Genomic DNA, 24,978 nt, shown 5'->3' with positions numbered 1-24,978 from the left:
AGATTTTGTTGTTGTCCTATTTTATTTTATTTTATCTTCAATTGTACATTGTTTTCCTCTCAAACTCTAGTACAATGGTCTTAGGTTTCCAAAACAGTAAACTACAGATCAATCAAGAAAGACATTCATTGTTGATCTCTGATTTCTACATGTGTGGGCAAATACACACACTGTGCTCACAATCTTCATGAATACACATACACACACTAACCTAAGTGCACACACATGCATGAGCAAGCACACTCACACCCACAGAGCTGCAGGAATCCAGCCCAGGAGAGGGGCAGTGGTTTTGAGTCCCTCTTGCCAATGAGGTTCCCAGCACCTTCAGTGAAGAAGCTAAACCCATCCCCAGCAGCCAAGCCGTACAACCCCAAGAACCTGTTGTTCTTTTTGATGTAGACATTGGTGAGGAGGGAACTGGCCAAATCATTTTAGAATTGTTTGCATATATTGTTCTCAAAACTGCAGAAAAAAAATTGTGCATTGTATGTAGGAGAAAAAAAAGTACTGAATCCAGAACTGGGAAACCTCTCCATTTTAAATGACCTGTCTATCAAATTATTAAGAAATTTATGATTCAGGGTGGAAACATCTCAAATCAGAATGGGACAGATGGAGAAAGTATTTATGGTGAGACAGTTGAAGATCAAAATTTTCATTATAAGCCTGATCAGGAGGGTTGGCTGAGCATGGCAAATGCTGACCCCGATGAAAATGGTTCTCAGTTCTTTATCACGACAGTTCTGACTCCTCATTCGGATGGGAAACATGTTGTGTTTGGTCAAGTAATTAAAGGACTGGGTGTGGCAAGGGTGCTAGAAAATGTAGAAGTGAGGGTTGACAACCTGTCAAACTGTGTGTTATTACAGAATGTGGAGGACGGAAAGAAGGGGATGACCCACAAAGATGGCTCTGATGATAGTCATACAGATTTCACTGAGAATGCAGATACAGATTAAAATATGGAGATAAATTTTATTAATATCTGAAGACTTAGAAAACATTGGAAATTCAAGTCTCAGAACTGGGATGTGGCTATTAAAAAAGGTTTTAAGGTGCTTGGATAGTTCAAAGGTTGTTATTGAGAAAGCAGATTCATCCAGACTGCAGCCTGTAGCCTTAGGCTGTGTGCTGTGTGCCTGTAAATTGAAGGTGTCAGATTGGCATGGGGCAACTGACAGTTGTTTGGAGGTTCCTGAAATGCACCTGTCAAACACCAAAGCAGTATACCAAAAATCAAGGATGGCAAGGATTAAGGTGGTATGATCAAGGAGTGGCTGGTCGTAAGACATCGCAGGAGATAGCCCAGGAGATAAAGCTGTCCGGGCAGAATTGCTTAAAGTTAAACAAATGATAAAGGCACAGAAAGATAAAGAGAGGGCAGTGTATACAAAAGTGATTGCTTAATAAGGGTTAAACATTCCTTAAATACTGTAGTACATTGCTTATATAAGGGATAATGTGAGTTACTGTCTACATAATCCCTGATGTGTTTCCCTTAATTATCTGTCATTGTTTACAAAGAAATGCTGACTCAGGTTCCTTCCTAATAACGTTTTATGAAATAATTAAAAAAAAAAAAGATCTAGCCCAGTTACCTTCTAACCTAGTGTTCTTTCCAGTAACTCACCTCCTTCAGGATGCTGCTGTTTTAGTGAGCAAATTGCTATTCTCAGCAGGATGTCCTTTCTTTAGAACAAAGGCCACCTAAATACTGGTGTGTTGTTGTTGTTGTTTTGTGTTTTAATTATCAATTTTAACAACTGCAGTTTGGGGAATGAATCCTTTAAGTAAATTTCTCAATTAAAATAAAAAACTCCAATATTAATAAATACTATTTTAAAACTCAGACAGTTGGAGTGGGTCACTAGACAAGTGATTCCACTTATTTATTCACTTTTTTATCCTTTTTCCCTAGGAGTGTGCATGTGTTCCTATGTGTCTGCACAAACTCGTATTTCTCTCTGTGTGTTGATGGTGAATGTGACGACTGAGCATTTCTGAGCTCACTGAATGGGTTTGCTTTAAAAGAAATAGATTGACCTGGAAAGTCTACACGGTGCCTCCTGGAAGCCTGCATACACACATCCAATGTTACAAACTTCCATCCTTTACATCAACAGAACACTCAGAAGTGTCTTCTAACACCTCGACAACAGGGACTTGACCCAAGTACCCTTGTCCTAGTTGGGCTGACAGCACTGGCAGCCTGATGCCAACTGCCCATCAAAAAACAAAGCAAAAAAAAAAAAAAAACCTCTCAAGAGGTTTTCAAAACATATAAGCATGTCAGGCTGGTGCAAGGAGTCAGTATTTTTTGGAAGAAAACAGTCCATAATCGTTGTCTACATTTCAGATTGTCAGTCCATTGCTTTCCTCCAAAACATTAAAACTAGATTGACAAATCACACTGTCTCAAGCCACCTTTCCAGAGTCCACTGCCAGACCCCGGAGCCTGCAGGCTACTTTTCTCTGACATCACCTGGCTGCCATTGTTTTGCTGATAAAGGACACTCCAGGGAGACTGAAAAGCTAGAAGAGTGAGAAGGGCTTCTGTTTCCTGTTTGCTTGCTGTGGGTGTTAGCATGACTCAGTAACAATGCTGCATGCCAATCTCTCATTTCCTGCACCACCCCCAACCCCGAACTGCCCTCGGGTTCTCAGTGCAGAGGTTCAACTTGGTTCTTTTGAGCTCATCTTCCTCACTTCCAGGGCAGCAGCAGCTCCACTAAAGCAGGTTCCCTCCCGGACTCTCAGCTCCTTAGGGCCCTTTCTCTGAGCTGCAGGTATCAGGATCAGGTGAGAGGCACCCAGCACTCAGAGGTGGAGCCCCTCCCCTTTGCTTCCTGGCCCCCAGGGAAGGAGTTATTTCAGCAGCTACATTCTCTGTACTTTCTTTATCCTTTCTTTTTTAGTTCTCCAAATCCTGTTTTCCCAGCTCCTATATCAAAGTTTCCCTGTGAACTAACTTTACCTTTGCTGTTCTCCAGACTGGGATAGTTCAATCAGCAAACATTGGCATATCGCCAAACCCAGCGGCTGTCAGCCTTTTTCTCATTCCACAGCCTTCCTCTGCCTCACATTACATTTCTGACTACTCGCCCATGGAGTCAGAGCTCTGTTCTTTCTTGCTTCCCCGGCTATACTCCAGCTATCCCAGCTCAGTCTCCCGAGTGCCGACCTCTTCCTTCAGCCACCCATTACATCTAGGCTTTTCCCAGCTTCAGTTGCTTCCTGAGAATTCTAGGTCTCAGATTTTCATTCTGGTCTTCAGAACCCACTCTTGTGACAGTGGCAAGAAGGACATTTCTATCACAATGTCCCCTAGGCTTTCCACTCTCAATAGCTTCCAAATAAATCTTATCTTCCTTATTCACTGTTCCCTCCTGTGCTTACCATCTGCCTCACTGTCCAAGGCAAAAAATGAGATTCCTTTGGCCATCTTGTCCTGCCCCACCAAGTTCTAACTCCTGTGTCCTACCCATACCATAGTTCAAACAATGAGAATTCCCACTTATCAAAGGTCTTGGCATGTTCCAAAGGTATGTATCAACTCATTTAATCCTCACAGCAATAACTAAAAGGAGCAAGCTGTCCTTTCTTTTATGAATAAACCAACATGTAGAGTGTTACTTGGCTTGCCTAGTTGTATCCATAATGACTCACAGCTGGGATTTGGATCTGGGGAGGCAGATCACAACCTTTTGATTGACAGGTTCTCAAGCACCTTGGTTGCTTCTAGATGGCCTGAATTCACTTGAAGATTTCTACAGAGCGTTGCCGTCCTTCAGTCCACAGCCTTGTGCCTCCCGCACTCAGCACAGTACATGTTTATTACCATCACCAATTTATCTGCCATCCATCAAATAGTCCAGACTGACTGAGTATACTTTCTGAAGTCAGAATCAGCTATTACCACTTAAAGTCCTCACTGGCCAGGCCCCAAAGAGTTGGCCTTTGATGACCGTTCACACTTTACCTCTCAGGTTGTCTTCCTCTGAACTCCTTCACTTCTTCATGTGCTGCAGGAAATTGCACTTCCTGAAACCCGGGCTGATTTCCCTTAGTCTTGCATCTTCCAATCTGAGGCTGCATCTCTGGAATAGCCCCTGTTCTAGTGCTTCTCTTTTCCTAGTTCTTGTCTCATCTTCGTTATTATCTTCTACAGCTTCAAAGAGATCTTTTTATATCCTTACCTGCCTCCTTCCCATGGCAGAGGTCTTCCTCTTTGTCCATGCACAGATCGCATATTGTAAGGTAGAAAATTTAAGTTTGGCCCCTTAGACCACGTTGGAACCAAGAAAGAAAAATAGTTGGTCCCTGAAGCAGCCTGTTCTGAGAACTGGCTGACCACAGAACAGGTAATTACACAAGTTGGTTCAGTGACTCTGATCCAGGAACTGGCCTACCACAAAAGTTAGATTAAAATCCTGAGAACAATCTTGAGAAGCAGGGAGTCTCCGCTTGTGATTTTTAGTACCCCCTTGTGACTTTTCACTGGTATTCTTGGTATTTTCCAATAACGGCCTCCCTACCCTCTTGGGTTGTGTTTTTTTCCTTTAAATACCACCTCTCCCAGCTACGCTGAGCCGACATGGTCCTCTACCCCTGCATGGTGTGCGACTGTAGGCTCCAGCGTGTGCCTGGAATCAAAGTCCTCTTGCAGTTTGCATCAAGACCATTTCTCATGAGTGATTTGGGGTGCCGCCTCTCCTGACTCAGACCGTGGGGGAGTCCTCACATTGTGGGCCTTTCAATATCACAAATGTTCTTTGTTCACATGTCTTCCTCCATGAGCAGTGGGTATCTCAAGAGTAGTAGAGATCATTTTTCTTCTTTGTTTTTACCTCCAGCACAGGGAATAGAGCATGGTAAATATTTGGTTCCCAGTACTTTCTGTCTACTGGAGTCCAGTGGTCAGAGCCTGGTGTAGGGTATTCTGTTGGGCACACATGTAACAGCTGAAGAATACTTCCTAAAGACAATCAATCACATAGCAGAATTACCTGGAGAAAAGCAACAACAACAAAAACTTTGCAAAATGTGACTTGCAATGCAGCTGCAAAGACCCTACCAAAAAGCAAAGGGAAGAAAGAGAAACTAGCCTTTCACCCAAGGCTGAGTACTAATCAGCTCCCTCTGTTTTGTCTTCTAAGATAAGAGAATCACACTGTGCAGAGTAATCGTCTGGCTTCCTTGTGCATGCTTGTTCTTTACTTCATTATGCATAGAATTTACAAGGTGGTTTTTTTGCTTCCCTTCCATTTCAAATAGTTGGTTTGAAATTTTAGTGAAGGTACACACTAATTATCAGCTTTCTATACAGAAAATATTAATTTAGAAACCAGCGTGAGGCACAAACAGCCACATATTCCTACGACAGAATGAGGCATTGCAAACCTTTTGGAGGAGAGAGAGATGGATCAGGGAGATTGGAATCTGTTCTAAGGGTCTCTGTAAAGCACATTTGTTAGTGGCTTGTAACCACTGCCCCTTGGTGGTTGCTGGACAGGATGAGCTGCCCAGTATGGTTTATACATAAGAGGAAGAGAATTCATATTAAAGAAGGAATGTGGTTGTGAGCAACAGAATGATTAGCTATGCTAAGCCAGCTGCCGGAGTCTTCTCTTGTAGGGCAAGCACAAATGGTGTGGCATTTTTTATCATCACACCTTGTGGTTAATGATGAGGAAAGAGGCATCCTGAAGCCTGACACATCTATTGGGTCTGTTTCTTCTAAACCACGGGACTGCCCTTGGGAGGCCTGAGTGATAAGGAGAAGGGAAGATGAGAGAGTTCTAGCTCTTTCCACATACCTGCTGGAAGATGTGAGCCAACTTACCCATTCCGGCCCTCTGCTTATTCATCTCTGTAATGTGGATAATAATTCCTACTTCCCAGCAGGGTTCAGGGATAAAGGATTAGAGGCACAAAAGCAAAGTTTCTGGAAGAAGCACAAACAAAGGAAGCTATTATTGTACTTTTCTTGGCCCAAAAGGAGGGAGCTGCAGTGCCCCAAATTTCTTAGCAGAAAGATATTCGTCTGGCTTTTGAGAAGCTCCTCAGCCCGGGAAAAATCCCTGTAGAGCATTCCTGATAGTGTTCTACAGGATGCTAAGGTGAGTGCTTAATATTTCATAAGACCCCGACTTTAGGTATAGGGAACTTTCGGGATAGCATTTGAAATGTAAATAAAGAAAATATTTAATGGAAAAAAAAAGACCCTGAACACTAATGCTCATCTATAGCTCATGTTGTTCACACTCTTATTCTTGGCTCTTAGTCTAGTAGTCCTTTACCCAGGAAATTTCTCCATGCTGGAGAGAGGTGATGTGGAATACAGGTTTTAATTTCGTCCAGGTTACCCAGCTATGAAGAAACAAAGTCAGGTGTACAGTACACCAGTTGCCAACTGACATTTCAAAGGTCTACATCCCACTAGGGATGTTGGCAAAGCTATTTGAAGAATTTTGTTCTTAAAATATTTAAGAAAAGATACTATGACAACTTCCATAAAAATGTCATTTATTTTAGTGTCATCATGGATTAGGTGGCTTAAACAATGAAAACAAAACCTGAGTTTTCACCATCCTGGAGGACAGAAAGTCCAAGACCAGGCTCTGGTAGATATACTGTCTGCTGTGGGCCATCTTGCTATCTGATGACAAAGAGTTGGAAGGGAAGAGAGACCATCTTTTATGAGAGAGAGGTGTCTTTTACAAGAGTGCTAAGCTCACTTAGGGTGTCTCTATATTCGAATTCTGCTTATCTCACAAAGGTCTCATCTTCAAATCTCATGGAATGAGACTTTGACCTAGGAATTTGAAGATCACACAAACAAAAAGTTTATTACATGGTGCAACTCTTCAAAGACTGAGCAACACTTTACAGCAGAAATCTATGAAGTTATGTAATTATAGTTCTCCGTTCAAATAAAAAAAAAATCCCGTCTTTGCAATCACTGTTGTTTCTGGGAAGATAAGAGAGCATTAGCATATGGAAGAATTTTAGATCTATTAAGAATTAAAGTACAAAGACAACAGGTTGGGAAATTAGGTGCAACTCAGACATCTCCATATTTCACTTCCTGTGAATACGACTATTAAGTCCCACTGCTGCTTGAGGCCATTAAGTCTTTTCCTATTATCCTAGAGATATTACTGCTTAGATCCCTCCTGAAATGTATGCAAAAAAAGGAGAGCAAATGTGGCAAGTCAAACAATCCTTACTCCAGATGTGAGCTTTCCCACAAGCCCCTTCCAAGTGCTCACTGGCCATCAGAAATATAGGGCCAACTAGAACTGATGAGGCCTTTCTACTAAATAGGACACAGTGAGCCTCCAATAGCCAATACTCAGTAGGCATAAGCTCTGTATTAAGTATCCATCTATGAAGGAGTGGGAGGCAAGTTCACAATCAAACTAAGAGGCAAAGGAATGCACGTATGGTAGTACAATTGAAGCTTTTGTGATGAGAGCTAATATTCCATTTTCTACCTATCGACCAAAGAAACCGTGGAGAAGAAAAATAACTTGATGTAAAGTTCACAACAGTCATGAACACAGATCCAGGAATAACATCTTTGAACACAGCTCCTGAATGGTGGCTACTCCATTGCTTATTGCTCCTTGGGTAACCAAATTCCCAGAAAACCAAAACAGTGTCTTCTTGCGGTAGTCAGTTCTGTCTAGGTCACTTCCCCTGAGAGCCAGGCCCAGAAACCTTGCACTGAGACCCTGAAATACCCTCACCTGACAAGGGAGGCTCATGCCCTCATCAGTGCACATCCTGCTGAAAGCTGACCCTTTCAAGGGCAAGAAATTCTGAGCACCCTAAAAATACAAGATTCTCTTCTGGAGTAAAACATGCCATTTTCTGCCCAGAAATGGTAAAAATAACTAGCAAGTCTAAGTGTTGGCTTAAATGCTAGGTGTCAAAGAAAGGAAACATAGCAAGATTCCAAGGAGTGCTGCTGGGGTTACTCTGTTCCCAGTTAGTATCAGGATAACAAGCTGTGTAGGCAAGTCAGCAATAAGAACTAGGACACTACAGAATAAAAATATAAAAACACGAAAAATCCTCCAGTAAAATATATGTTCGAATTTGTTTTAACTCTGCCCCTTCCCTTTTGGAAAAACTAGTAACATCCTTAGGAGCCTTATTTGAGGACCTTTCTTCAAAGCCTAGTAATGTTTATGAATATAAATGTCTCTTCGGGATACTTGTCTAATGGATTTCTTTCTTGTGGCCAACTATTGTAAGATGATTCGTTCCTGAAAATTGCCTTTCTTGACAGAAAGTTCACACACATCCTCCCACTGCCCTCCATCCATTATCTGAGACTAAAACAGAAAATTTGATGTATTGTGATGTAAATAGAAAGGTCATTCATGTCTATCGTGACCAGAGGAGTGGGGCTTGTCAGAGAACTGGACACATTCCTTTCCTGATGTTCCAAGTCATCTCACCAGGCATAGTTACTTCCTAACTTTGCTAAAGAGGTGATAAGATCCTTGCCATTTTCTGGGCAAAGAAGATGAGGCATCCACGGATGACTCCTGGATCTGAGAGAATAATTGACTAGTGGGAAGTGAGAAGAAGCCCTGTCCTCACAGGATGTCCACAGGTGAAGGGTCCTGGGCTCTCTGGGTCCTCTCTTTGCTTTCGGCTGCTGCTGCTCCAATCACCATTAGGTATATGGTATCTACTCTGTAATAAGCATGTGGTGTGTGTGTGTGTGTGTGTGTGTGTGTGTGTATCATTACAGACTGGCCCTCCAGTCTTCTCTCTACAGTGCATTTGGAATGCATTTACATTTATATCCCCTCTTTCAGAACACTAAAATGGCAGTATCATCCTAGTGAGATATAATCCCTAGTAAGACAGGGAATAGAAAAAGAACCATATGTGTGTGAAAGAGCTTGACCATACTTCTGAAGTAATATCAGAGAAAAAAAGAATGAATGTCTAAGGAAGCAAAACGGAGAAACAGATGTAAACTATTGCTCAGGGGCAATAGGATAGAGAATGTGGAATAAGTCCAAGGGAAAAGGGTATGTATGGCAGGCAGGCAAAAGTGCTGAACTAGGGGCCAGACCAAGGGCAGATACTTGAAATTCTAGGTATGCAAGATTCAGACTTTATTCGCTGGAAATGCAAGGCATCCAGATGTCTGCCTAGTATGCCAAAACCAAACAGTATGATTTTATGAAATCTGTTGTTAGGAGCTGAGCTGTGTCTTCCCTGAATTCACATATTGAACTTCTAATTCCCAGGATCTTAGAAGGAACTGATTTGAGAAATGGCCTTTCCAAGGGTAATTCAGTAAAATTAGGTCAAAGGCAAATGCTTGTGCCATATTTTAAGCGGTTGGGAGTAATAGCTGTGGATTTGCTCTAAGGATTGTATTATGTTAATTGGGTTCCAAAATTTGCATGAGAATCCGCAGCATGTAAGACTCTGAGGGTCCCTGCACACAGTTGGTTTGGATTGGTAAATAAAGTTGCTGGAGGCCAATGGCTGGGCAGGGAGGGACACAGAGGCAAGACTTTAGGATTCCCTGGCAAGGGAACAGAGAGAGGATGGAGGAGAAAGATTTGCCCTGGAGGGAAAGGAGAAAGACCAGGCCTGAGAAGTGTAGGACAGAAAGACTGTTAACATGTAAGAGTCAGGTATCCTGGCCCAGAAGGGTTGCAAGCCTAGGGTATGGGGTGGCTAGGATGGAATATAGGTTTTAGTAAGTAATAATTCAGGAATATCATAGGGGAGAGTGTGCTAACTTCATGGAAGTTCGGAGGTGTCCAGCCATTGAGCTCTTTAAGGCATATTAAAACAAAAGTCTGTGTGTGTGTCTTTTATTCAGGAACCCAGAACACTGGGGTAGGTAGAGAGGACAAGGCCAGGCAATTTGAGCAAGAGTAACTGGCCTACCACAACAGGAAATAATAGAATACAGTTGTGCTATTTAGTTATTTTATGATGATATAGTTCTAGATGAATTTTCTGTCCTGCGTTATTCAATGAACTATGGAGTATCCACTGCACTTGCTTAGCTTTTGGAGTGACCACTGCATTAATTCAACAGGCAAGAAATACGAGCTGTACTCAACAGGCTAAGCAATGTCTACTACATTTATTCAAAAGTCTGGGGAGTAGCCACTGCACATATTCAACAGTCTTGGGAATATCCACTGCATTTATTCAACAGGATTTAGAGTGTCCACTGCACTCATTAAACAGAAGAGTGACCACTACATTCTTTCAATAGGCTAGCAAGTATCCACTGAATGGACTCAACAGACAAGGGAGTAGCTTCTGGATTTATTTAACAGGCCAAGGAATGAATATCCATTGTGTTTTGAGAAGGAACTTATACAGAAAACCCATGCCCTGTCACACAGTGTCCAGTCTATGCTGTGCCAGTGACTAGTGAAATGTGAGATTTATGCTGAAAGACATCCATGATTTTAGCAGAACATAAGCATACAGGTCCTAAACTTAATCTCAGAAAGAGTCCCACAACAAAACACTTGTTAATGAAATAATTAATGTGCATTGCCAATAACACACACAGCATGCAACATATTTTGATATATATATAATAGAACATGATAGAACATCTAAGTGGAACCAACTAACCTGTATGTCACCTTACATACCATTTCCTATGGTAAGAATATTTAAAATCACTCCCTCCCTCTTTTTTTCTTTACATTTAAGTTTTAAAATGTAGGTTTTATTTTAAAGTAGAGATCACAGTTAAGACCACAGTATTAGTCCAATTAAGAAAAATATATGATCTCATCACAAACCTTTGGGGACAGGTAACAAAGTGGTAAATGTGATTAGCTTTGGCATTCAGAAGAATTTTGTACAGTGTTGTTTGGCCAAGTCTTACAATTTATGCCAGGCTGACTTCCAGCTTGCAGTTCTGCTGTCCACTGAAGGTGCTGCGATTAGAGATGTGTGCCTCCACAGCTGGCTTACATGCTCCATTGTGTTTTTCAGAATCTTCCATGTTCTCTATAGAGAGGATGTATGGCTTTGACACCAGAAGAGATTGCTAGCAGTTACAATATTGTTCCCAGGAAAGCAGTAAGGTATTTATGTTTTTGAAATCCTTTCTTTATCATCTTATGATGATGGCTCTCAAATCTACCTAAAGTGCAGTGACCACAATGATTAAGCAACCTGACTGTGAGTAAACATGACAGATTAATGTCAACTCAGCAAACTTGGAGAGTGTATGATGGCCTGGATTTTGCCAATAGGAGTATATAAAAGTGCAAAGAGATGCAGGCTCTGAGGAGGTACCTGCTCTCTGTCTCTTTGTGTCTTGTTCTTAAAATCTGTCTCTGTCTCTGTCTCTCTCTGTCTCTCTGTCTCTCTGTCTCTGTCTCTGTCTCTCTCTCTCTCTCTCTCTCTCTCTGTGTATGTGTGTGCCTATGTGTCTATGTGCCTGTGTGTGTGTGTGTGTGTGTGTGTGTGTGTGTGTGTGTGTGTGTGTGTGAGGTACTATGGCTTGAACCCAGGGCAAGTTCTTTGTCACTGAGGCCCATACCCTACCCTCTTGTTTCTCTTTTATTTAATTAATCTGTGTTCCATATTATTTAACTCACTCCTATGTTATATTGCTTTTGATAAAGTATTTTGAACAGGAATTAATCACTACTTGGTGCCCATATTTCTTGAACAGTGTTTCTAGGATATAAAAGCATTTGTGTTGGTCCTTTTATGATTCCTTTCAGTAAGTGAAGTGCTATCTCTTGGTGTGAGTCTTGTAATAGAGATTATTAGTGTCTTGTGTAGATCATATCTACATTGTTATGTCTGTAATCACACATCAATGACATAATTTCAAGAATCCTCCCTACTCCCTATATTCTATAAAAAGATAAAATTAATTCTTTTATTTTTGTGTGAATTTTTATTTTGCATTTTCATTTTTAGGTGCATCAGTGCACTGAAAAACCTCACATCACAAGATTCAGCTAACATGAAAATAGCAGTGTGCACATACAGACATTTAAAGCCAAGGGGCACTGCACAAAGAATTTCTGTGTTCTTGTGCCTTGGGAATAAAAGGAAACCCCACGAAAAGGCCTCCAAGAGCTGATATGTGTGTTGCTCCACCTCGTCCACTCGTCTCTGCTCATTCGTGTGCCTGTGCTGGGAAAGAAAGCACAAAGGATGCCGTGATGCTGTGTAAATAGTGAGGCCAGCAGTAAAGAACTGGGTTCTTGTTCTGACTTTATCACTCGCTGAGTAACTTCAGATTCCCTCTGGTTCTCATTTAAGCCAAGCGAGCATTTCTAACACGAGTTCTCTGAGATTTGCTTCAGTAAATTATGGTACTTCACAATTTATATTCCAGGTAAGCCCCGTGGCAAAGGCTCAACAGCAATAGTGGAGCCCGAGTAAAAACACGTCTCCTGATGGTCCGATGGGAGGGATCTTGAGGGCCAGGAGGTTAGCAAGAGCCCATGTGTGCCACTTCTTCCCCCAGGGACCCTCCCTGACTTCTCCTGGAAAGCCCATAGGCATGTCTCTCTCTTACTTCCTCTTCAGGACTCATTGGCCTCCTTTCCCTCTCCAGACTGGCACTTAAGCTGAACTTTATGAATGGGCAAAGAATTGGTCAGGAATGAAAGTTAAAACAAAACAGAGACCAACAAACAAAAATCCCAAACACTGAGGTGAATTTTAACCTCTAAAATGCCCACTGTAACAATAGTGAAGGTTCTGCAGGCCTCCTGGTCAATGTAAACCCACTTTTCCTCTAAAGCACAATTTGATCATTATTTATTAATGAATCACACTTCTCCTGTGGACAGAATCCTTCCTGTGTTCTCTTCTATCAGAAATGCATCCCATTCATTCACCTATGAGCTGACTTTTCTGCAACCTCCAGTGTGAAAACACCTTCCTCTTGTTTCAAGAAGAGTTATCAATTAGTACAGGCCCCAAACAGGGGTGGAAATCTGCATTGCATTACTTGTGACAGAGAAAATGGCAGACATAACCAGAAACAGGGAACAGGAAATTTTGGATAAACAGTAGTGGTGGTTATGAAGCAGCTGAAGCGAATCCCAGACACTAGAGTTTGTAACAGCATCTTGAATTGCAGGATTAAAGGTAACTACTTCCCACTTAGACATAATCTCCATTCAACTCAAAATTTGAGAGTAGATTTATAGACATGGCATTGTGTTCTATAATAGTGCCAGAAAGCAATAACTAAAGACACTTGTGGTGCACATTTGAATGTGGAGAAAAGAACAGAACACATAATAAATAACTTGAGTGGTTTGCTCTGCATACCATCATGGTTTCACAGTACACGGAGGTGAAATGAATGATTCTCATTTACAGACTCAATAACTGATTTTTTTTCAGGCTATCAAACAGCTTAAGTTTTTTCAACACAAGAGAACAATGCCTCTCTCATTGGGTTTGCGGTGTAGACTCCGAACAGAGTGTTTAATATACACAGCTCACCCTGCTCTTCTTGGGGGAACAGTCCTGATTAACTTTAGATTCTAAGAGAACCATAGGAGGCCTGAGATTCACTTGAAACTGAGGCTTTTAAGAGACTTTGTTTATGGCCTTCCTCGTTAGAATAGCTCTTTTCTTGTGAAGGAAAACACTAAGCTGGTTTCAAAAAAACGTACTGGCCTTGTCTTCAGCTCCATAATTCCTATGTATGCTCTTGGGAGGGCTAAGTGGATAAAAACTCAGACCTGGTTGTCTCTGTCCCCTAGTTCTTCATTCTCCTCCAGGCAGAAAGATGGCAGGCCATAGTAACGACAGATTTCAGATACTGAGATGTTTCCTGAGAGGACAACCTGACAGAAGAGTTAGGTGGGGGTGCTGAGGCACCAGGAAATGTCCAGATCCACCCCTTTAATGGTAACTACCTTCTTGGAAGCTCTGCACTCCCCACCTCTTCTTCTTTCCCCTCCCACTCTCTGTCTCTTTTCTGGTCCGTATCTGGCCTATCATAGTAAGAGGTCAGTCTGTTTTCCACACTTGGATAGTCTCATTCAAAAATTTTTGTCAATGGACAAGTCATAAGAAACCCTTCCATTTTCGGGCTCGTTGACGTCACCAAGGAGGCGATAAATATCTGTTGATATAATTGGATGTGAGATTCAGTGTTGAAATAGCAGAACTCTGTCCCTCGCTCCTTGGCAGGGCCCTATTATTTATGCAGGAGCAGAGGCAGCACGCAATCGAGCTGTCAAGAGAGCGTCAGCTTATTAGGCAAATGCTGCGTGCTTTCTGAAGAGGGTCGACATTATAAAATCTCACTCCAGGCTCTGGTGTGGAGAAACTCAGAGCCCAAGTACGTTGAGAGACTGAAGAGAAAGGGAAAAGGCAAAAGAAAAAAAGAAGAGAAAGGAGAAGAGGAAGAAAACCTGCAGGAGGCATCCTGAGAGAAGTCCCTCTGCAGAGGCAGCAGTGCGGGCTCACCTACCAAGGGAGGAGAAGGTAGGCAGCGCCTAGACGGGCGCCACCAACTTTGTGCTGCCTGAGCTGCTGTGGTGAGCCCCGGAGCCAGCTGCCCATGTGCTGGAATGCCTGTGCCTATGCATGTATGTGTGTCGCTAACTGTGCCTTAAAATTCCGATGACAGTGGCGATTTGAAAAAGCGAAGTTAGACGGCGGCTGCTCATCTTTATCCACTCAATCCAATCTGCCACTCACTGCTCATAGTCTGTGCAAAGAATGGCTCCCCTATTGCATCCCATGTCCCCAAGCAAACGGAGTAAGGGCAGGAATGGAGACAGAGAAGGTTGTTCTCAATTTGGCAGAAAAGGATGTCCGAAAGGGGGCGATTAGGGTGTGCGACAGCTTAAACCTGTGGCACTTGTCCGGGCTCAGGGAAGTCGGTTTAGGGAAGACGTTTGGGAGGTCCTTAGGAAGAGGAGCCAGGGGTTGTCCCTTCTAGGTCTCCAAAGAAGGGTCACCGCGGGCTCGCACCAGTTGAGCTTTGCAGGTACCTAGCTTCAGCACCGCGGACAGCGTCACCGAAGCCTAGAGCCTGTCTTGTCTGTGGGTGTCCGATAGGAAGCCCCGCTGCACCTTCCAGCTGAGCTAAACTCTGACCAATCTTACCTTTCTCCCCCACCTTCTCTCTCCCCCGACCTCAACCTCGGTGCTTCAGAGAGCGCCCCTAACATGCGGCTGCGGCTGCTGGTGTCCGCGGGCATGCTGCTGGTGGCTCTGTCGTCCTGCCTGCCTTGCAGGGCCCTGCTCAGCAGGGGATCCGTCCCCCGAGCGCCGCGGGCCCCGCAGCCCTTGAATTTCTTGCAGCCGGAGCAGCCCCAGCAACCTCAGCCGGTTCTGATCCGCATGGGTGAAGAATACTTCCTCCGCCTGGGGAATCTCAACAGAAGTCCCGCTGCTCGGCTGTCCCCCAACTCCACGCCCCTCACCGCGGGTCGCGGCAGCCGCCCCTCGCACGACCAGGCTGCGGCTAACTTTTTCCGCGTGTTGCTGCAGCAGCTGCAGATGCCTCAGCGCTCGCTCGACAGCCGCGCGGAGCCGGCCGAACGCGGCGCCGAGGATGCCCTCGGTGGCCACCAGGGGGCGCTGGAGAGGGAGAGGCGGTCGGAGGAGCCGCCCATCTCTCTGGATCTCACCTTCCACCTTCTGCGGGAAGTCTTGGAAATGGCCCGGGCAGAGCAGTTAGCTCAGCAAGCTCACAGCAACAGGAAACTGATGGAGATTATCGGGAAATGAAATGTTGCGCTTGGCCAAAACGATTCTGCATTTAGCACACAAGTAAAAATAAAAATTTAAAACACAGTATTCTGTACCATATCGCAGCTCCGATATCATTTGTTTATTTTTATATAGCTTGAAGCATAGAAGATGTACAGGGAGAGAGCCTATATACCCCTTAATTAGCATGCACAAAGTGTATTTCTGTGTCGTAACAAAACAGCGTTATTTGTATTGCCCATGCTTAATTTCTATGTGCAAATAAGCGTCTTTATAGCGATATCTTAAAGAAAATGTGGCCCCAAGGAGGAAACCTTTGAAAAAGCAGATGGGAGTCATCCAGTTGTTTTTATTTGGAGCTGCAGTGGAAGAGAATTCATTCTTGAGGGGTGGCTAGGACGAAATGTGTAAGCTCTTTGAATCAACTTTTTCTTGTAAATGTTTCAGTAATAAAACATCTTTCTGATTCTTGGTCAATTTGGTTGTGTAAGAGAACGTTAAATATATTTTTAATAAAATCTGCAAAGGTTGCTGTGGCTTTATTTTTCCTCTTCAGTGTGCATACAGAAATGGCCCCAGCACAAGACATAAAAACAGCACAACAAACAACTTGCCCCTCAACAAAACACCCTACATTTTATTTTCTCTTAAAGATAGGAACATTTGTCACATAGCTTACATTGGCCCTGTAATTTGTCCTGGGCTTTCCTCTGTACCTCTCAGACTTCCCTTCTGAGATTAAATTAAATAATTTTAGAGGTTCCTCCCACCTCTAAAACTTGATCACAGTGGAAATAACACGCAAGCCTAATTAGCTGAGGACCGAGGAAGTGTGGGCCTCATGGGAAGTGGGTGGAGGTCAGAGGACAACTGGAGAAGGTCAGACTCCTCCTACCATGTGAGTCCTAGGACCTGAACTGGGTTCTTTAGGCCCAAGAGCAAGCCTGTACCCACTGTACTACTCACCAGCCTAGATAGGAGAAACTTAAGAATGCAAGCATCTCAAGTAAATAAACATATTTTCAGTGAAAGGTCACTTGGGAAATTTTTTCTTAAAAAAAAATAGCTACACAAATACCTTTCACATTTCTCTCTATCCCAGTCCTAATAACTGCAACCTGTAGGCCTGTTATTTGCTTCTAAAATTAAACAGCACTTCTAATTTTAATACGTTTGCTTTAGTAGTTTAGTTACCACCCTAAAAATTTTAGTTCCATAATTAATACTTTTAAATTAATTTGTATATATGAAGATGGCACTTCTCTTGAGGCCCTGGAAATATGCTTGATTAATGGCTTAATAATAAAACATGAATCACTGAATAAATTGCTGGGAGACTGAAGTTCTTAAAAACATTTATTTAATAGTTCATTTAAAGTAAAGTTACACTTATGTGATGAAGGCAAGGAAGGAGAGAGGAGAGAGAGAGACCGGGGGGGGGGGGAGGGAGGGAGGGAAGGAGGAAGAAAGGAAAGGAGGGAGAGACAGAGGGGGAGAGAAGAGACAGAGGGAGAGAGGGGGAGAGAGAGAGAGAGAGAAGGCACACAGGGGGAGAATTGTGTGTATACTTAAATCCATGCAGTTGCTCCACAGATTATCAGATTGCTGCTATGGCAGGACACTTAAGAAAGTAGACAGCTCCTCTTTGAAATTCAATTAAAATGCCTAATACATGGATATGATTATGAGATATGTAAATAAGGTTAGAAAAATGTCAAAAGAGTTGCCCTAGATTTTTGGCCTTCTGGACTATGGACGTGTGGCCACATGTAAAGGAAAGTCCTGTCTGCGCACCCATGGCATCCATAGGGAAAGGAACCTCTACAGTGCCCTACATAGCTTTGGTCAGTGACCAATCTCCATATTTTGATAAATCGGTCAGTTTGGAACTGACACTGAACATCACCTACCACCTGCAATGCTAAGGAGAAAAGCAAAAGGCACAAGCGTCCTAAAATAACCAGAAGCCTGAGGGAGGCTGGGAGAGTGTTCTGCCACTTTGTTACCACTTGGCACTTATGGCTGATACACAGGCATGCACCACACCTACACAACCTTCAGAAGGTTTCTCACACAAATGAAAGATTTGCAGAAGATCAAGTTTCTTCAGAAGAGTATTTTCTGTAATTTTGTTCTGAGCATAATCATTTTCTCAATGAGTGAGATAAGTCATCTGGAATTAAAGGGTGGTGGTGTTGTATTGTTTTGTTTTGCTTTCAGAAATCCTGTCCAGAGGTCCCCTTCATATGAATCGTGGTGAATTTCCACCTGTTTCCTGCTGCCTATGTGCTTCTCAGCCAGGCAGACAGGGGGCAGCAACGAGAATAAATATTATTCATTTAGGGAATTCAACCAGGAGAAGGAGAAGACGTGGCGAGCTGGCTCAGGATCAGCCCCACCCCCACTCCCCAAGGCTGCAGACTGTCCCTGGGGAGAAGGGGCCTCAAATCCAATCTGCAAAAGAAGAAAATGTGGATGAGAGGAAGGAGAGAGTAGACCTTTGGGGAATTGGTCCAGTTACTGATCTACGGAGGAGAGAGGATGATGAGATGATGATAGTAATTAGATGAAGCATAATTATTATTAGGGATAGAAAGCAAACTTAGGTCATCTTAGTTATGGTCAAGAGCCATTCAAGTGATTCACGCTCATAATTCAAAAAGAATAGCAATAGCGCATGCAGTGGAATGGAGCTCTGGTGGGGAGAAGCCAGGGTTCCCTGCTTGGCTTTCCTGAGTTAAGTCATTCATGATTTACTGACATGACAGTCTCATTCACACACACAGATATCTAGGTTTACAAAAATCTGCAAAACTATTGAAATCCTGCTAAGTTTTAACTCATAACTCAGCGATAGAGTGCCTTCCCAGCCGTCCTAGGCCCGAGTTTCATCCCCAGTGCCACACAAGACAGAGAGGCCGAGAGGGGGAGGAGAGGAGGGAAGGGGTAGGGGAGCGGAAACTTAAATGATGTTGCTATCTTATGACAGTGCAACTTATACTCATATTCATATAATGTCTCCACTGCTGACGTTAGAAGTTTCTACCAGATTACACTCGTGTGCCATCAGTCGGGGTATGTTCCCAGAACGTCAGCATTAAGTTATATTACTGTAGAGGGGGCACCAGTGCTCGTGCACTGAGACAATAGCAGTAAGCCATACTACCTAGAAGAATCAAACTCGAGGAGATCACTGACAAAATGTTACTATGCACACATTTATATGTTTGTAAATCGCTTCAACTTTGCAAAACCCCTCCGTTTTGCAAAGCCAAAGTATTGATCTTGAACAAATCCTGAAGTGAGTGTCTCTAGGCAATAAAATCTTATAACGTTTAATTCACCTGACCAACTCAATCTTATAAATGAACTTCAATAATTTGTTTTGAGTTTTAAAAATAACAGCTTAATGGAACAAAGAACATTCATATATATATATATATATATATATATATATATATATATATATATATGACTCGCAATTTGATTGTTTTCATTCAAACTGTAAGGAGACCATGATAGATCTGGTTTGTTCCACCGGAAATGATCAAGTGTGTTCTCGCACTTTCCTGGTAAACTCTGCAGTATGGAAATGTCAAAGGCTCAGAAGGAGTGAGGCAGCATGTGTACCCAAGCACAGAAGCCCTGGGGTGAGGGTGGGGTGGGGTGGGGCTGAGGTGGGGGTGGGGCTGGGGGCGGGGCTGAGGTGGGGATGGGGCTGGGGGGGTTGGGGTTGGGGTGAGGTAGGGCTGGGGCAGGGCGGGGCTGGGGTGGGGTTGGGGCTGTGATGTCTGACCAAGCAGGACTTCTGTAAGTATGAGTATATTGTTGCTGTGCAGAATAGTTTTTAGAGGAAATGAGTGCTTGGCAGGCCCCTTCCCAGATCTCACCATAGAGGTGTGAGGTGTCATTCAAAAAAACCCAACACAATTATAGTGAGTTATTTGGTTTTAGGATTCTCTTTTTTGATATTAAATTGCTTTCTGGAAGCAAGTTAATAAGGGCTGTGAGGTCATATAAGAATAAAAGCGAAGCACACTATTTTCAGGTGAAAGCATTAAAAAAAACTAGAATGTCGAGTAAAGTAGGTTTTCTTGGTAATGGGTTAGATATCCCCTGAGGTGAAGCCAGGTGTGGAAGAGTTCGAGCTTCAGCTACATAATATGTTGAGGCTAGCCTGGGCTACTTAAGATTCTGTCTCAAAAAAAGAAAGAGAAATCGAGGTAGATTATCTTCAGAGCCCTATTACTGCCCAGCTATGTTTTAATATTTGTTTTAATATTTTAATATTAAATATTTAATAATTTAATATTTGTTTAATTTTTAAATATTTAATGCTGCTGTTTAAATTTTCAGCTGTTGATACGGATAGCTGTCAAAGCCAGATTAAATCATTTGAGCTTGTTGCACTTATACCTACCATGGTTCCAGACATGGGTTTTGTTGTTGTTGTTGTTATTGTTCAAATTGTGAACTCATAAACTGTACCCTTTCAGAGAAGGAATTGGCAGAAAGATTAGAGATATCTGGAGTATCTTCAGTGCTTATAGTATCTTTTGGGGCTGCAAACTTACTAACCATTTCAGCAAGAAAGCTCCCTCTATCCTCCTCTTATTCCTAACTACAGTGAAGAGACTCTTCAGACCCACAGAATGACTTGGGGACTATTTCTGGTGGAGGTATACAGTACCAGTCATCTCCAGAGAGGAAAGTCTGTGTGGAAATTGTAGTTACTCCCTACCCTTTCCAGAAGTGGGGGCGACTTATATGACAAGACTCTTTGGGCATGTGGTCAAATCGTGGCCATCAATGATGCTCTTCCATGTATCTCAAGTGGTCCAGCTCTCTTAGGATTATCTCAGGAGGCACAGAAACCACCATCCAGTGAACCAAAAGCAGACTTTCTTCCCTAAATGGAGTCCTCTGCTTTGTCTTCCAAAAGTTGGCTGTACTTCATTATACATTATTTTTGGCAAAATGTTTGCCATAGAGCAGAACAATGTGCTGGTTGTGACTCCCTCTGCTCTGTGAAGAGGACAAGGGACTTCCAGTACACATTATTTTTAAGTTTTAACACTTCCCTTAGGTGGCTTCAATGTCAGCCTTCAGTGCCAACCTGACTGAATCTGGAGTTGCCTAGGAGATGCACCGGTACAAACCTGTGAGACCCTTTCCAGGGAGCTTTCATTGAGGACTGAAGATGAACTCTGAATGTGGACAGCAGCATTTATGGGCTGTGGTCCCAGACTGAATAAAAACCAGGGAAAGGAGGACACTTGCTACATGCCAGCTTTCACCTCTCTGCTTCCCAGCTGAGGACACAATGTGAACAGCTGCCTCCTGTCCCTACTCCATGCCTGCCTTGCCACTGTGGGTGGGCTGTGCCCTTGAGGGACCCTAAGGGCTTTTTCCAGTCCCACATGCTCCTTACAGCTTCCTGCTCCTGCCTGGAGTCAACGTTAGGCCAAGTTCCATGCTCCAACCACAGGAACATTCTTGAGTACAAAAATTCTCCGAATGTACTGCCTGATGTCACCTGACCCTATGAAATTTCCCAGGTAGAGTTCAAATGCATGTCATGATCTGCCCATGCTTGCTAGTCAATAGATTTAAAGGTCAATATGATTAGCCAATAAGTTTGAACTGTAACCTTGCTGATGTAACCTGTGTCCCTAAAAAGTATAAAACTGTGTTTCTTAGCCATCCGGGCTCACCTTCTTAGTAACTCCCCTTGAGGAGGGGTTGACCCAGACTCGCCAGAAAATAAACTTCTTCCTTTTGCATCAATCTGCATCTTGGTGTCTCACTTGGGGGCATCTTAAAGTAAGTACCACTGACCGAGGGTCGAGGTCTTACACCGTCAAGTTGTGAGCCACCATCAACTCTCCCTCCCTTCCTCCCTCTCTCCCTTCTTTCTTACTTCTCTGATTCTCTTCTTCCCTCTCTTCCTCCTTCCCTGCCTGCCTACATGTCTGCCTTTCGGCAAGAATCTGGTCACAGTAATAAGAATTTGACAAATACAAAGTTTCTTTAAAAACAAAAAAAACCCCAGTAGTGGAATAAAGAGAAAGAAGCTCACCTTTGTCTCAACTCTTGACGGAATTTGGTCAAAACTTGCAGAAAGAAATAACGTACTTCCCCTCAGCTCTTCCCCTGAGGTGAGTTTGACTGAGTATTCTGGATATTCATAAAACAAGTTTCTCGAGGGACACAGAACATTTCCTTTCCTTTGATTTTTTTTTACCATTGTTATTAAAAGTACTTTGAGAAGGGATAAATGAATGTCAGCGTATGACACTAGCTTATTGCTTTACCCCCCTGGAGAGCAGGGTAAAATGAGGTGCTTCCACCCAGGAGCATGTATCATGCAGGCATCATCCTTGACCTCCTCTGCCACCTAGAATCACCCCTTGCATCTGCCAGAGGCTGTGGGCAGCAGACTCATAAGCAGGTCGGCTCCAGGTTATGGACGGTATATATAGTAACTTAAAAATATGAATCAGTTATAAACGTCAAAAATTCAGGTGTGGAGATACAGAGATAGCTACTGTTTGGTGTTAGTGAGCATGTAAAATGGATATTCATTATGGAACATGGCATAGGGGAGACACAAAACTAACGTGGGCCAGCTGAAGGCTCAGTTGGTAAACATGCCTGTATGAAGTCTGACTACCTGGGTTTCACTCCCCAGGACCCGCATAGTGGAAGGAGAGAACTGACTCGTGCAAGCTGTCTTGACCTACACATATGCCATTTTAGTTGCCCTCCCCTGAAGTAAATATAATAAAAATATTTTGAAAATTAAGCAGACACCATGTGGTACAACAATCCTACATCTGTGTATATGCTCAAAAAAAAAAAAAAAAAAAAAAAAAAAAAGAAACCCTGACAGAATCTGTGCAGGTTTTCACACCATGCCATAACAATATTATTCATAGCAGCCAAGAATCAGAAGCAGTTTCCAAAGGAGGGGATAAATAAGCTTTGTCGTGGACATACAATGGAATATCGTGCCACTTTAAAATGTACTCGGATATATACTAAGACATGTGCGAACCCTGAAGGAACCTTCTAGAAGCTAAGTGAAATGAATCAGATACACCAGGTAAAACAACGAACGCTTCCATTCATGTTCCTAGTGCAGCCACATGCACAGAAACAGAGAGAAGCTGCCAGGGCCTGAAGCTGCAGGAAGCAGGGTTGAAAGGTTTTGTTTAAAAGGTCTTGAGTTGCATGTCTGCAAGATGAAAATTGTCCAGTTGGTTACAAAACACAGTTAACATTGCTGATATGTACAACTAAAAGAGATGGTGACGATGGTGAACGTGCTCTGCTCCCTCCTGTATCCCTGGCACAACTTGGTTTTTTTTTTTTTTTTTTTTTTGTTTGTTTGTTTGTTTGTTTGTTTGTTTTTTAACGAAAGTGACTTAGTATGAAAATCTGGACTTAGAAGTTCTGCAAACAAAGCAGAAATGTGCTTGTGTGGCTTGCATGACAAATGAAGCCGTCCTTAGCTCTGGACAGGGTGTGTGTCTGCCACTCACTTCCTCATCCTGCAAACTTCACCTCCCTCCTGCAGAGCCAGCAAGAACTGTGCCTGTCGCTGTGCTTGCACAGGGACTATGCTTGGAGTGGAACTGAGAGGCTGGGGGTCTCCACCTTGTATTTATGCCGGCGTCAACATATGTCTGTCACCTGGGCCTGTTTGTCACTGATACTACTTTGTTGATTGGTTTGTTTGCTGAGGTTGGCAGCCAGGGCCTCACTGTTCACACTAACCACCAGTTCTGCCATAGACCTCTACCCTCTACCCGCAGTCACAGCTCATAGACCTCTACCCTCTACCCGCAGTCACAGCTCATACCTCTTAACAGGTGTCTTGCTTTGTTTTGTTGGTTGGTTGGTAGGAAATTGTAAAACAAAACAAAACAAAGAAATAAAAATGCTCAGTGCAGATTTTGTTTGATTTCTATGTTCAATGTGACTAGCTAAGGCCAGAGGGAACTAAAGTGACTCTATGGGAAGATTCTTGACAGTGAATGAAGTCAAGAAACTTGTCAGACTCGCGTGAGAGCAAATTAGGCCCTGGGAGCTGACCATGGGGATCTAATGGAGTGTAGCGAGAATGCACGAAGATGCTGTGAGGAGTTAACTCAGCAGCCCCTCTACAGCCACAGTTAGGTGGGACATTCTTTTAAGCTGGTAGAAGAGTGAACTTCAGCGCCCCAAGATGCCTGTCAGCTTCCCAAGGTGTGCATTCTAGCCACTTTCCCTTTCCAAATGATCTCTGTGCCACTTCTGACCGTGACCCATCACAGTTTACCATAGCTGTGCCCTACTCTTTGGGTGATCAAATGCAATACCATGAAGACATCAATGGGACGTGATGACTTAATCTACACCCTCCAGATAACATATTACTTAGGAATGTTGAGAGATCAATGATACCAGGTCACTGAAGGAATGGTGGAGTGGGTGGAGGGGATTGGGATCCAAGTGTACACACTCGGGCTGCCATATCCAGTGCCTGAGAGTTGCAGTGAATGCCAATGAGAAATTCAACCTGGCAGAGTCTGGTTACTGCTGCGTGTTAAATGCCATTCTTCTTAGGTCAGTTCAAAAGAACCCTTGCCCAGCTATAATAAAGTCTGCTTGCCTTGAGGAATGAGGAAGGATAAAGATAGACTTGAGGTTTTCAAATGGGCAGCCATCCAGCATCCATTCTTTACCTGCTAGCCTGGATCAGAGAATCAAAGCCAGATGTTCAAAACAGGTGTGAGCAGAAATCCTAAGCATTTAGAATGCTTATTCAAAGAGAGCCGATTCTAAGCCTTGCATAGCTTATGTATTACACACTCTTTAGAATGCTTATTCAAAAAGAACTATTTCTAAGCCTTGGATAGCTTATGTACTACACACCCTTGAAGGAGAAGCTAAGAACAGCTCAGATCCTTAGCCAGTTACCAGTTGTGAAATCGACAGAAGTCTGTTTTGTGGCTCTAAGCCTTAAAAAATACCATAGGCACTCTGTTCACAAGAATAGAGGCATTCCTCCTAAGAACAAATCAAACAGTGTTATCATGAAGCATAGAGATGGATAAAATGTATCCAGTCTTCATGAATGCTAGGGGAAGAAACAATAGTGAGTCTCTAAACAAGCGAGGTAGGAACATACTAAAGAACACCTCTTCTTGAGAGAGTCTGCATTCTCACACTGAGTGTGAGGTGAACAGGAGATGGACGACCTGG

General features: G+C 43.1%; 2 protein-coding genes, 1 long non-coding RNA gene and 1 pseudogene across 7 annotated transcripts in view; 2 read left to right on the top strand and 2 right to left on the bottom strand.

Moving 5' to 3' along the window:
- On the top strand, nt 278-1,570 carry Gm18864 (predicted gene, 18864; annotated as a pseudogene).
- On the bottom strand, nt 2,306-15,387 carry Gm42189. Of its 2 annotated transcripts, XR_880694.3 has the most exons (3): nt 15,121-15,387; nt 5,846-5,947; nt 2,306-4,978 (listed from the first exon to the last, which is right to left on the bottom strand). It is a non-coding gene; the product is annotated as a predicted gene, 42189 (long non-coding RNA). The 2 variants fall into 2 exon arrangements; XR_003954440.1 differs by lacking the exons at nt 2,306-4,978; nt 5,846-5,947 and adding an exon at nt 10,311-12,171.
- Nucleotides 14,264-16,259, top strand: Crh (corticotropin releasing hormone). Its single transcript, NM_205769.3, has 2 exons — nt 14,264-14,493; nt 15,170-16,259. The coding sequence occupies exon 2, from the start codon at nt 15,184-15,186 to the stop codon at nt 15,745-15,747; it is 564 nt and encodes a 187-aa protein (NP_991338.1). The 5' UTR covers nt 14,264-14,493; nt 15,170-15,183; the 3' UTR covers nt 15,748-16,259.
- An 816-nt stretch (nt 16,260-17,075) lies between these two features.
- Nucleotides 17,076-24,978, bottom strand: part of Trim55 (tripartite motif-containing 55) — a 48,241-nt gene continuing 40,338 nt past the window's right edge. For 2 of the 4 annotated variants that reach the window (XM_006535489.4, XM_006535491.3), the window contains one exon: nt 18,090-18,183. In XM_006535489.4, the coding sequence (XP_006535552.1) occupies nt 18,173-18,183 (11 nt within the window). In that variant the 3' untranslated portion in view covers nt 18,090-18,172. Of the gene's footprint in view, nt 18,184-24,978 lie in introns of all 4 variants that reach the window. The other 2 variants (NM_001081281.2, XM_006535490.3) reach the window with 2 other exon arrangements.

This window comes from Mus musculus, chromosome 3 (genome assembly GCF_000001635.26).
Source record: "Mus musculus strain C57BL/6J chromosome 3, GRCm38.p6 C57BL/6J".
In the NCBI taxonomy this organism is placed as follows: domain Eukaryota; kingdom Metazoa; phylum Chordata; class Mammalia; order Rodentia; family Muridae; genus Mus; species Mus musculus.
Note: the sequence above shows the minus strand (reverse complement) of the source record. Positions and strands in the feature narration are given on the sequence as shown.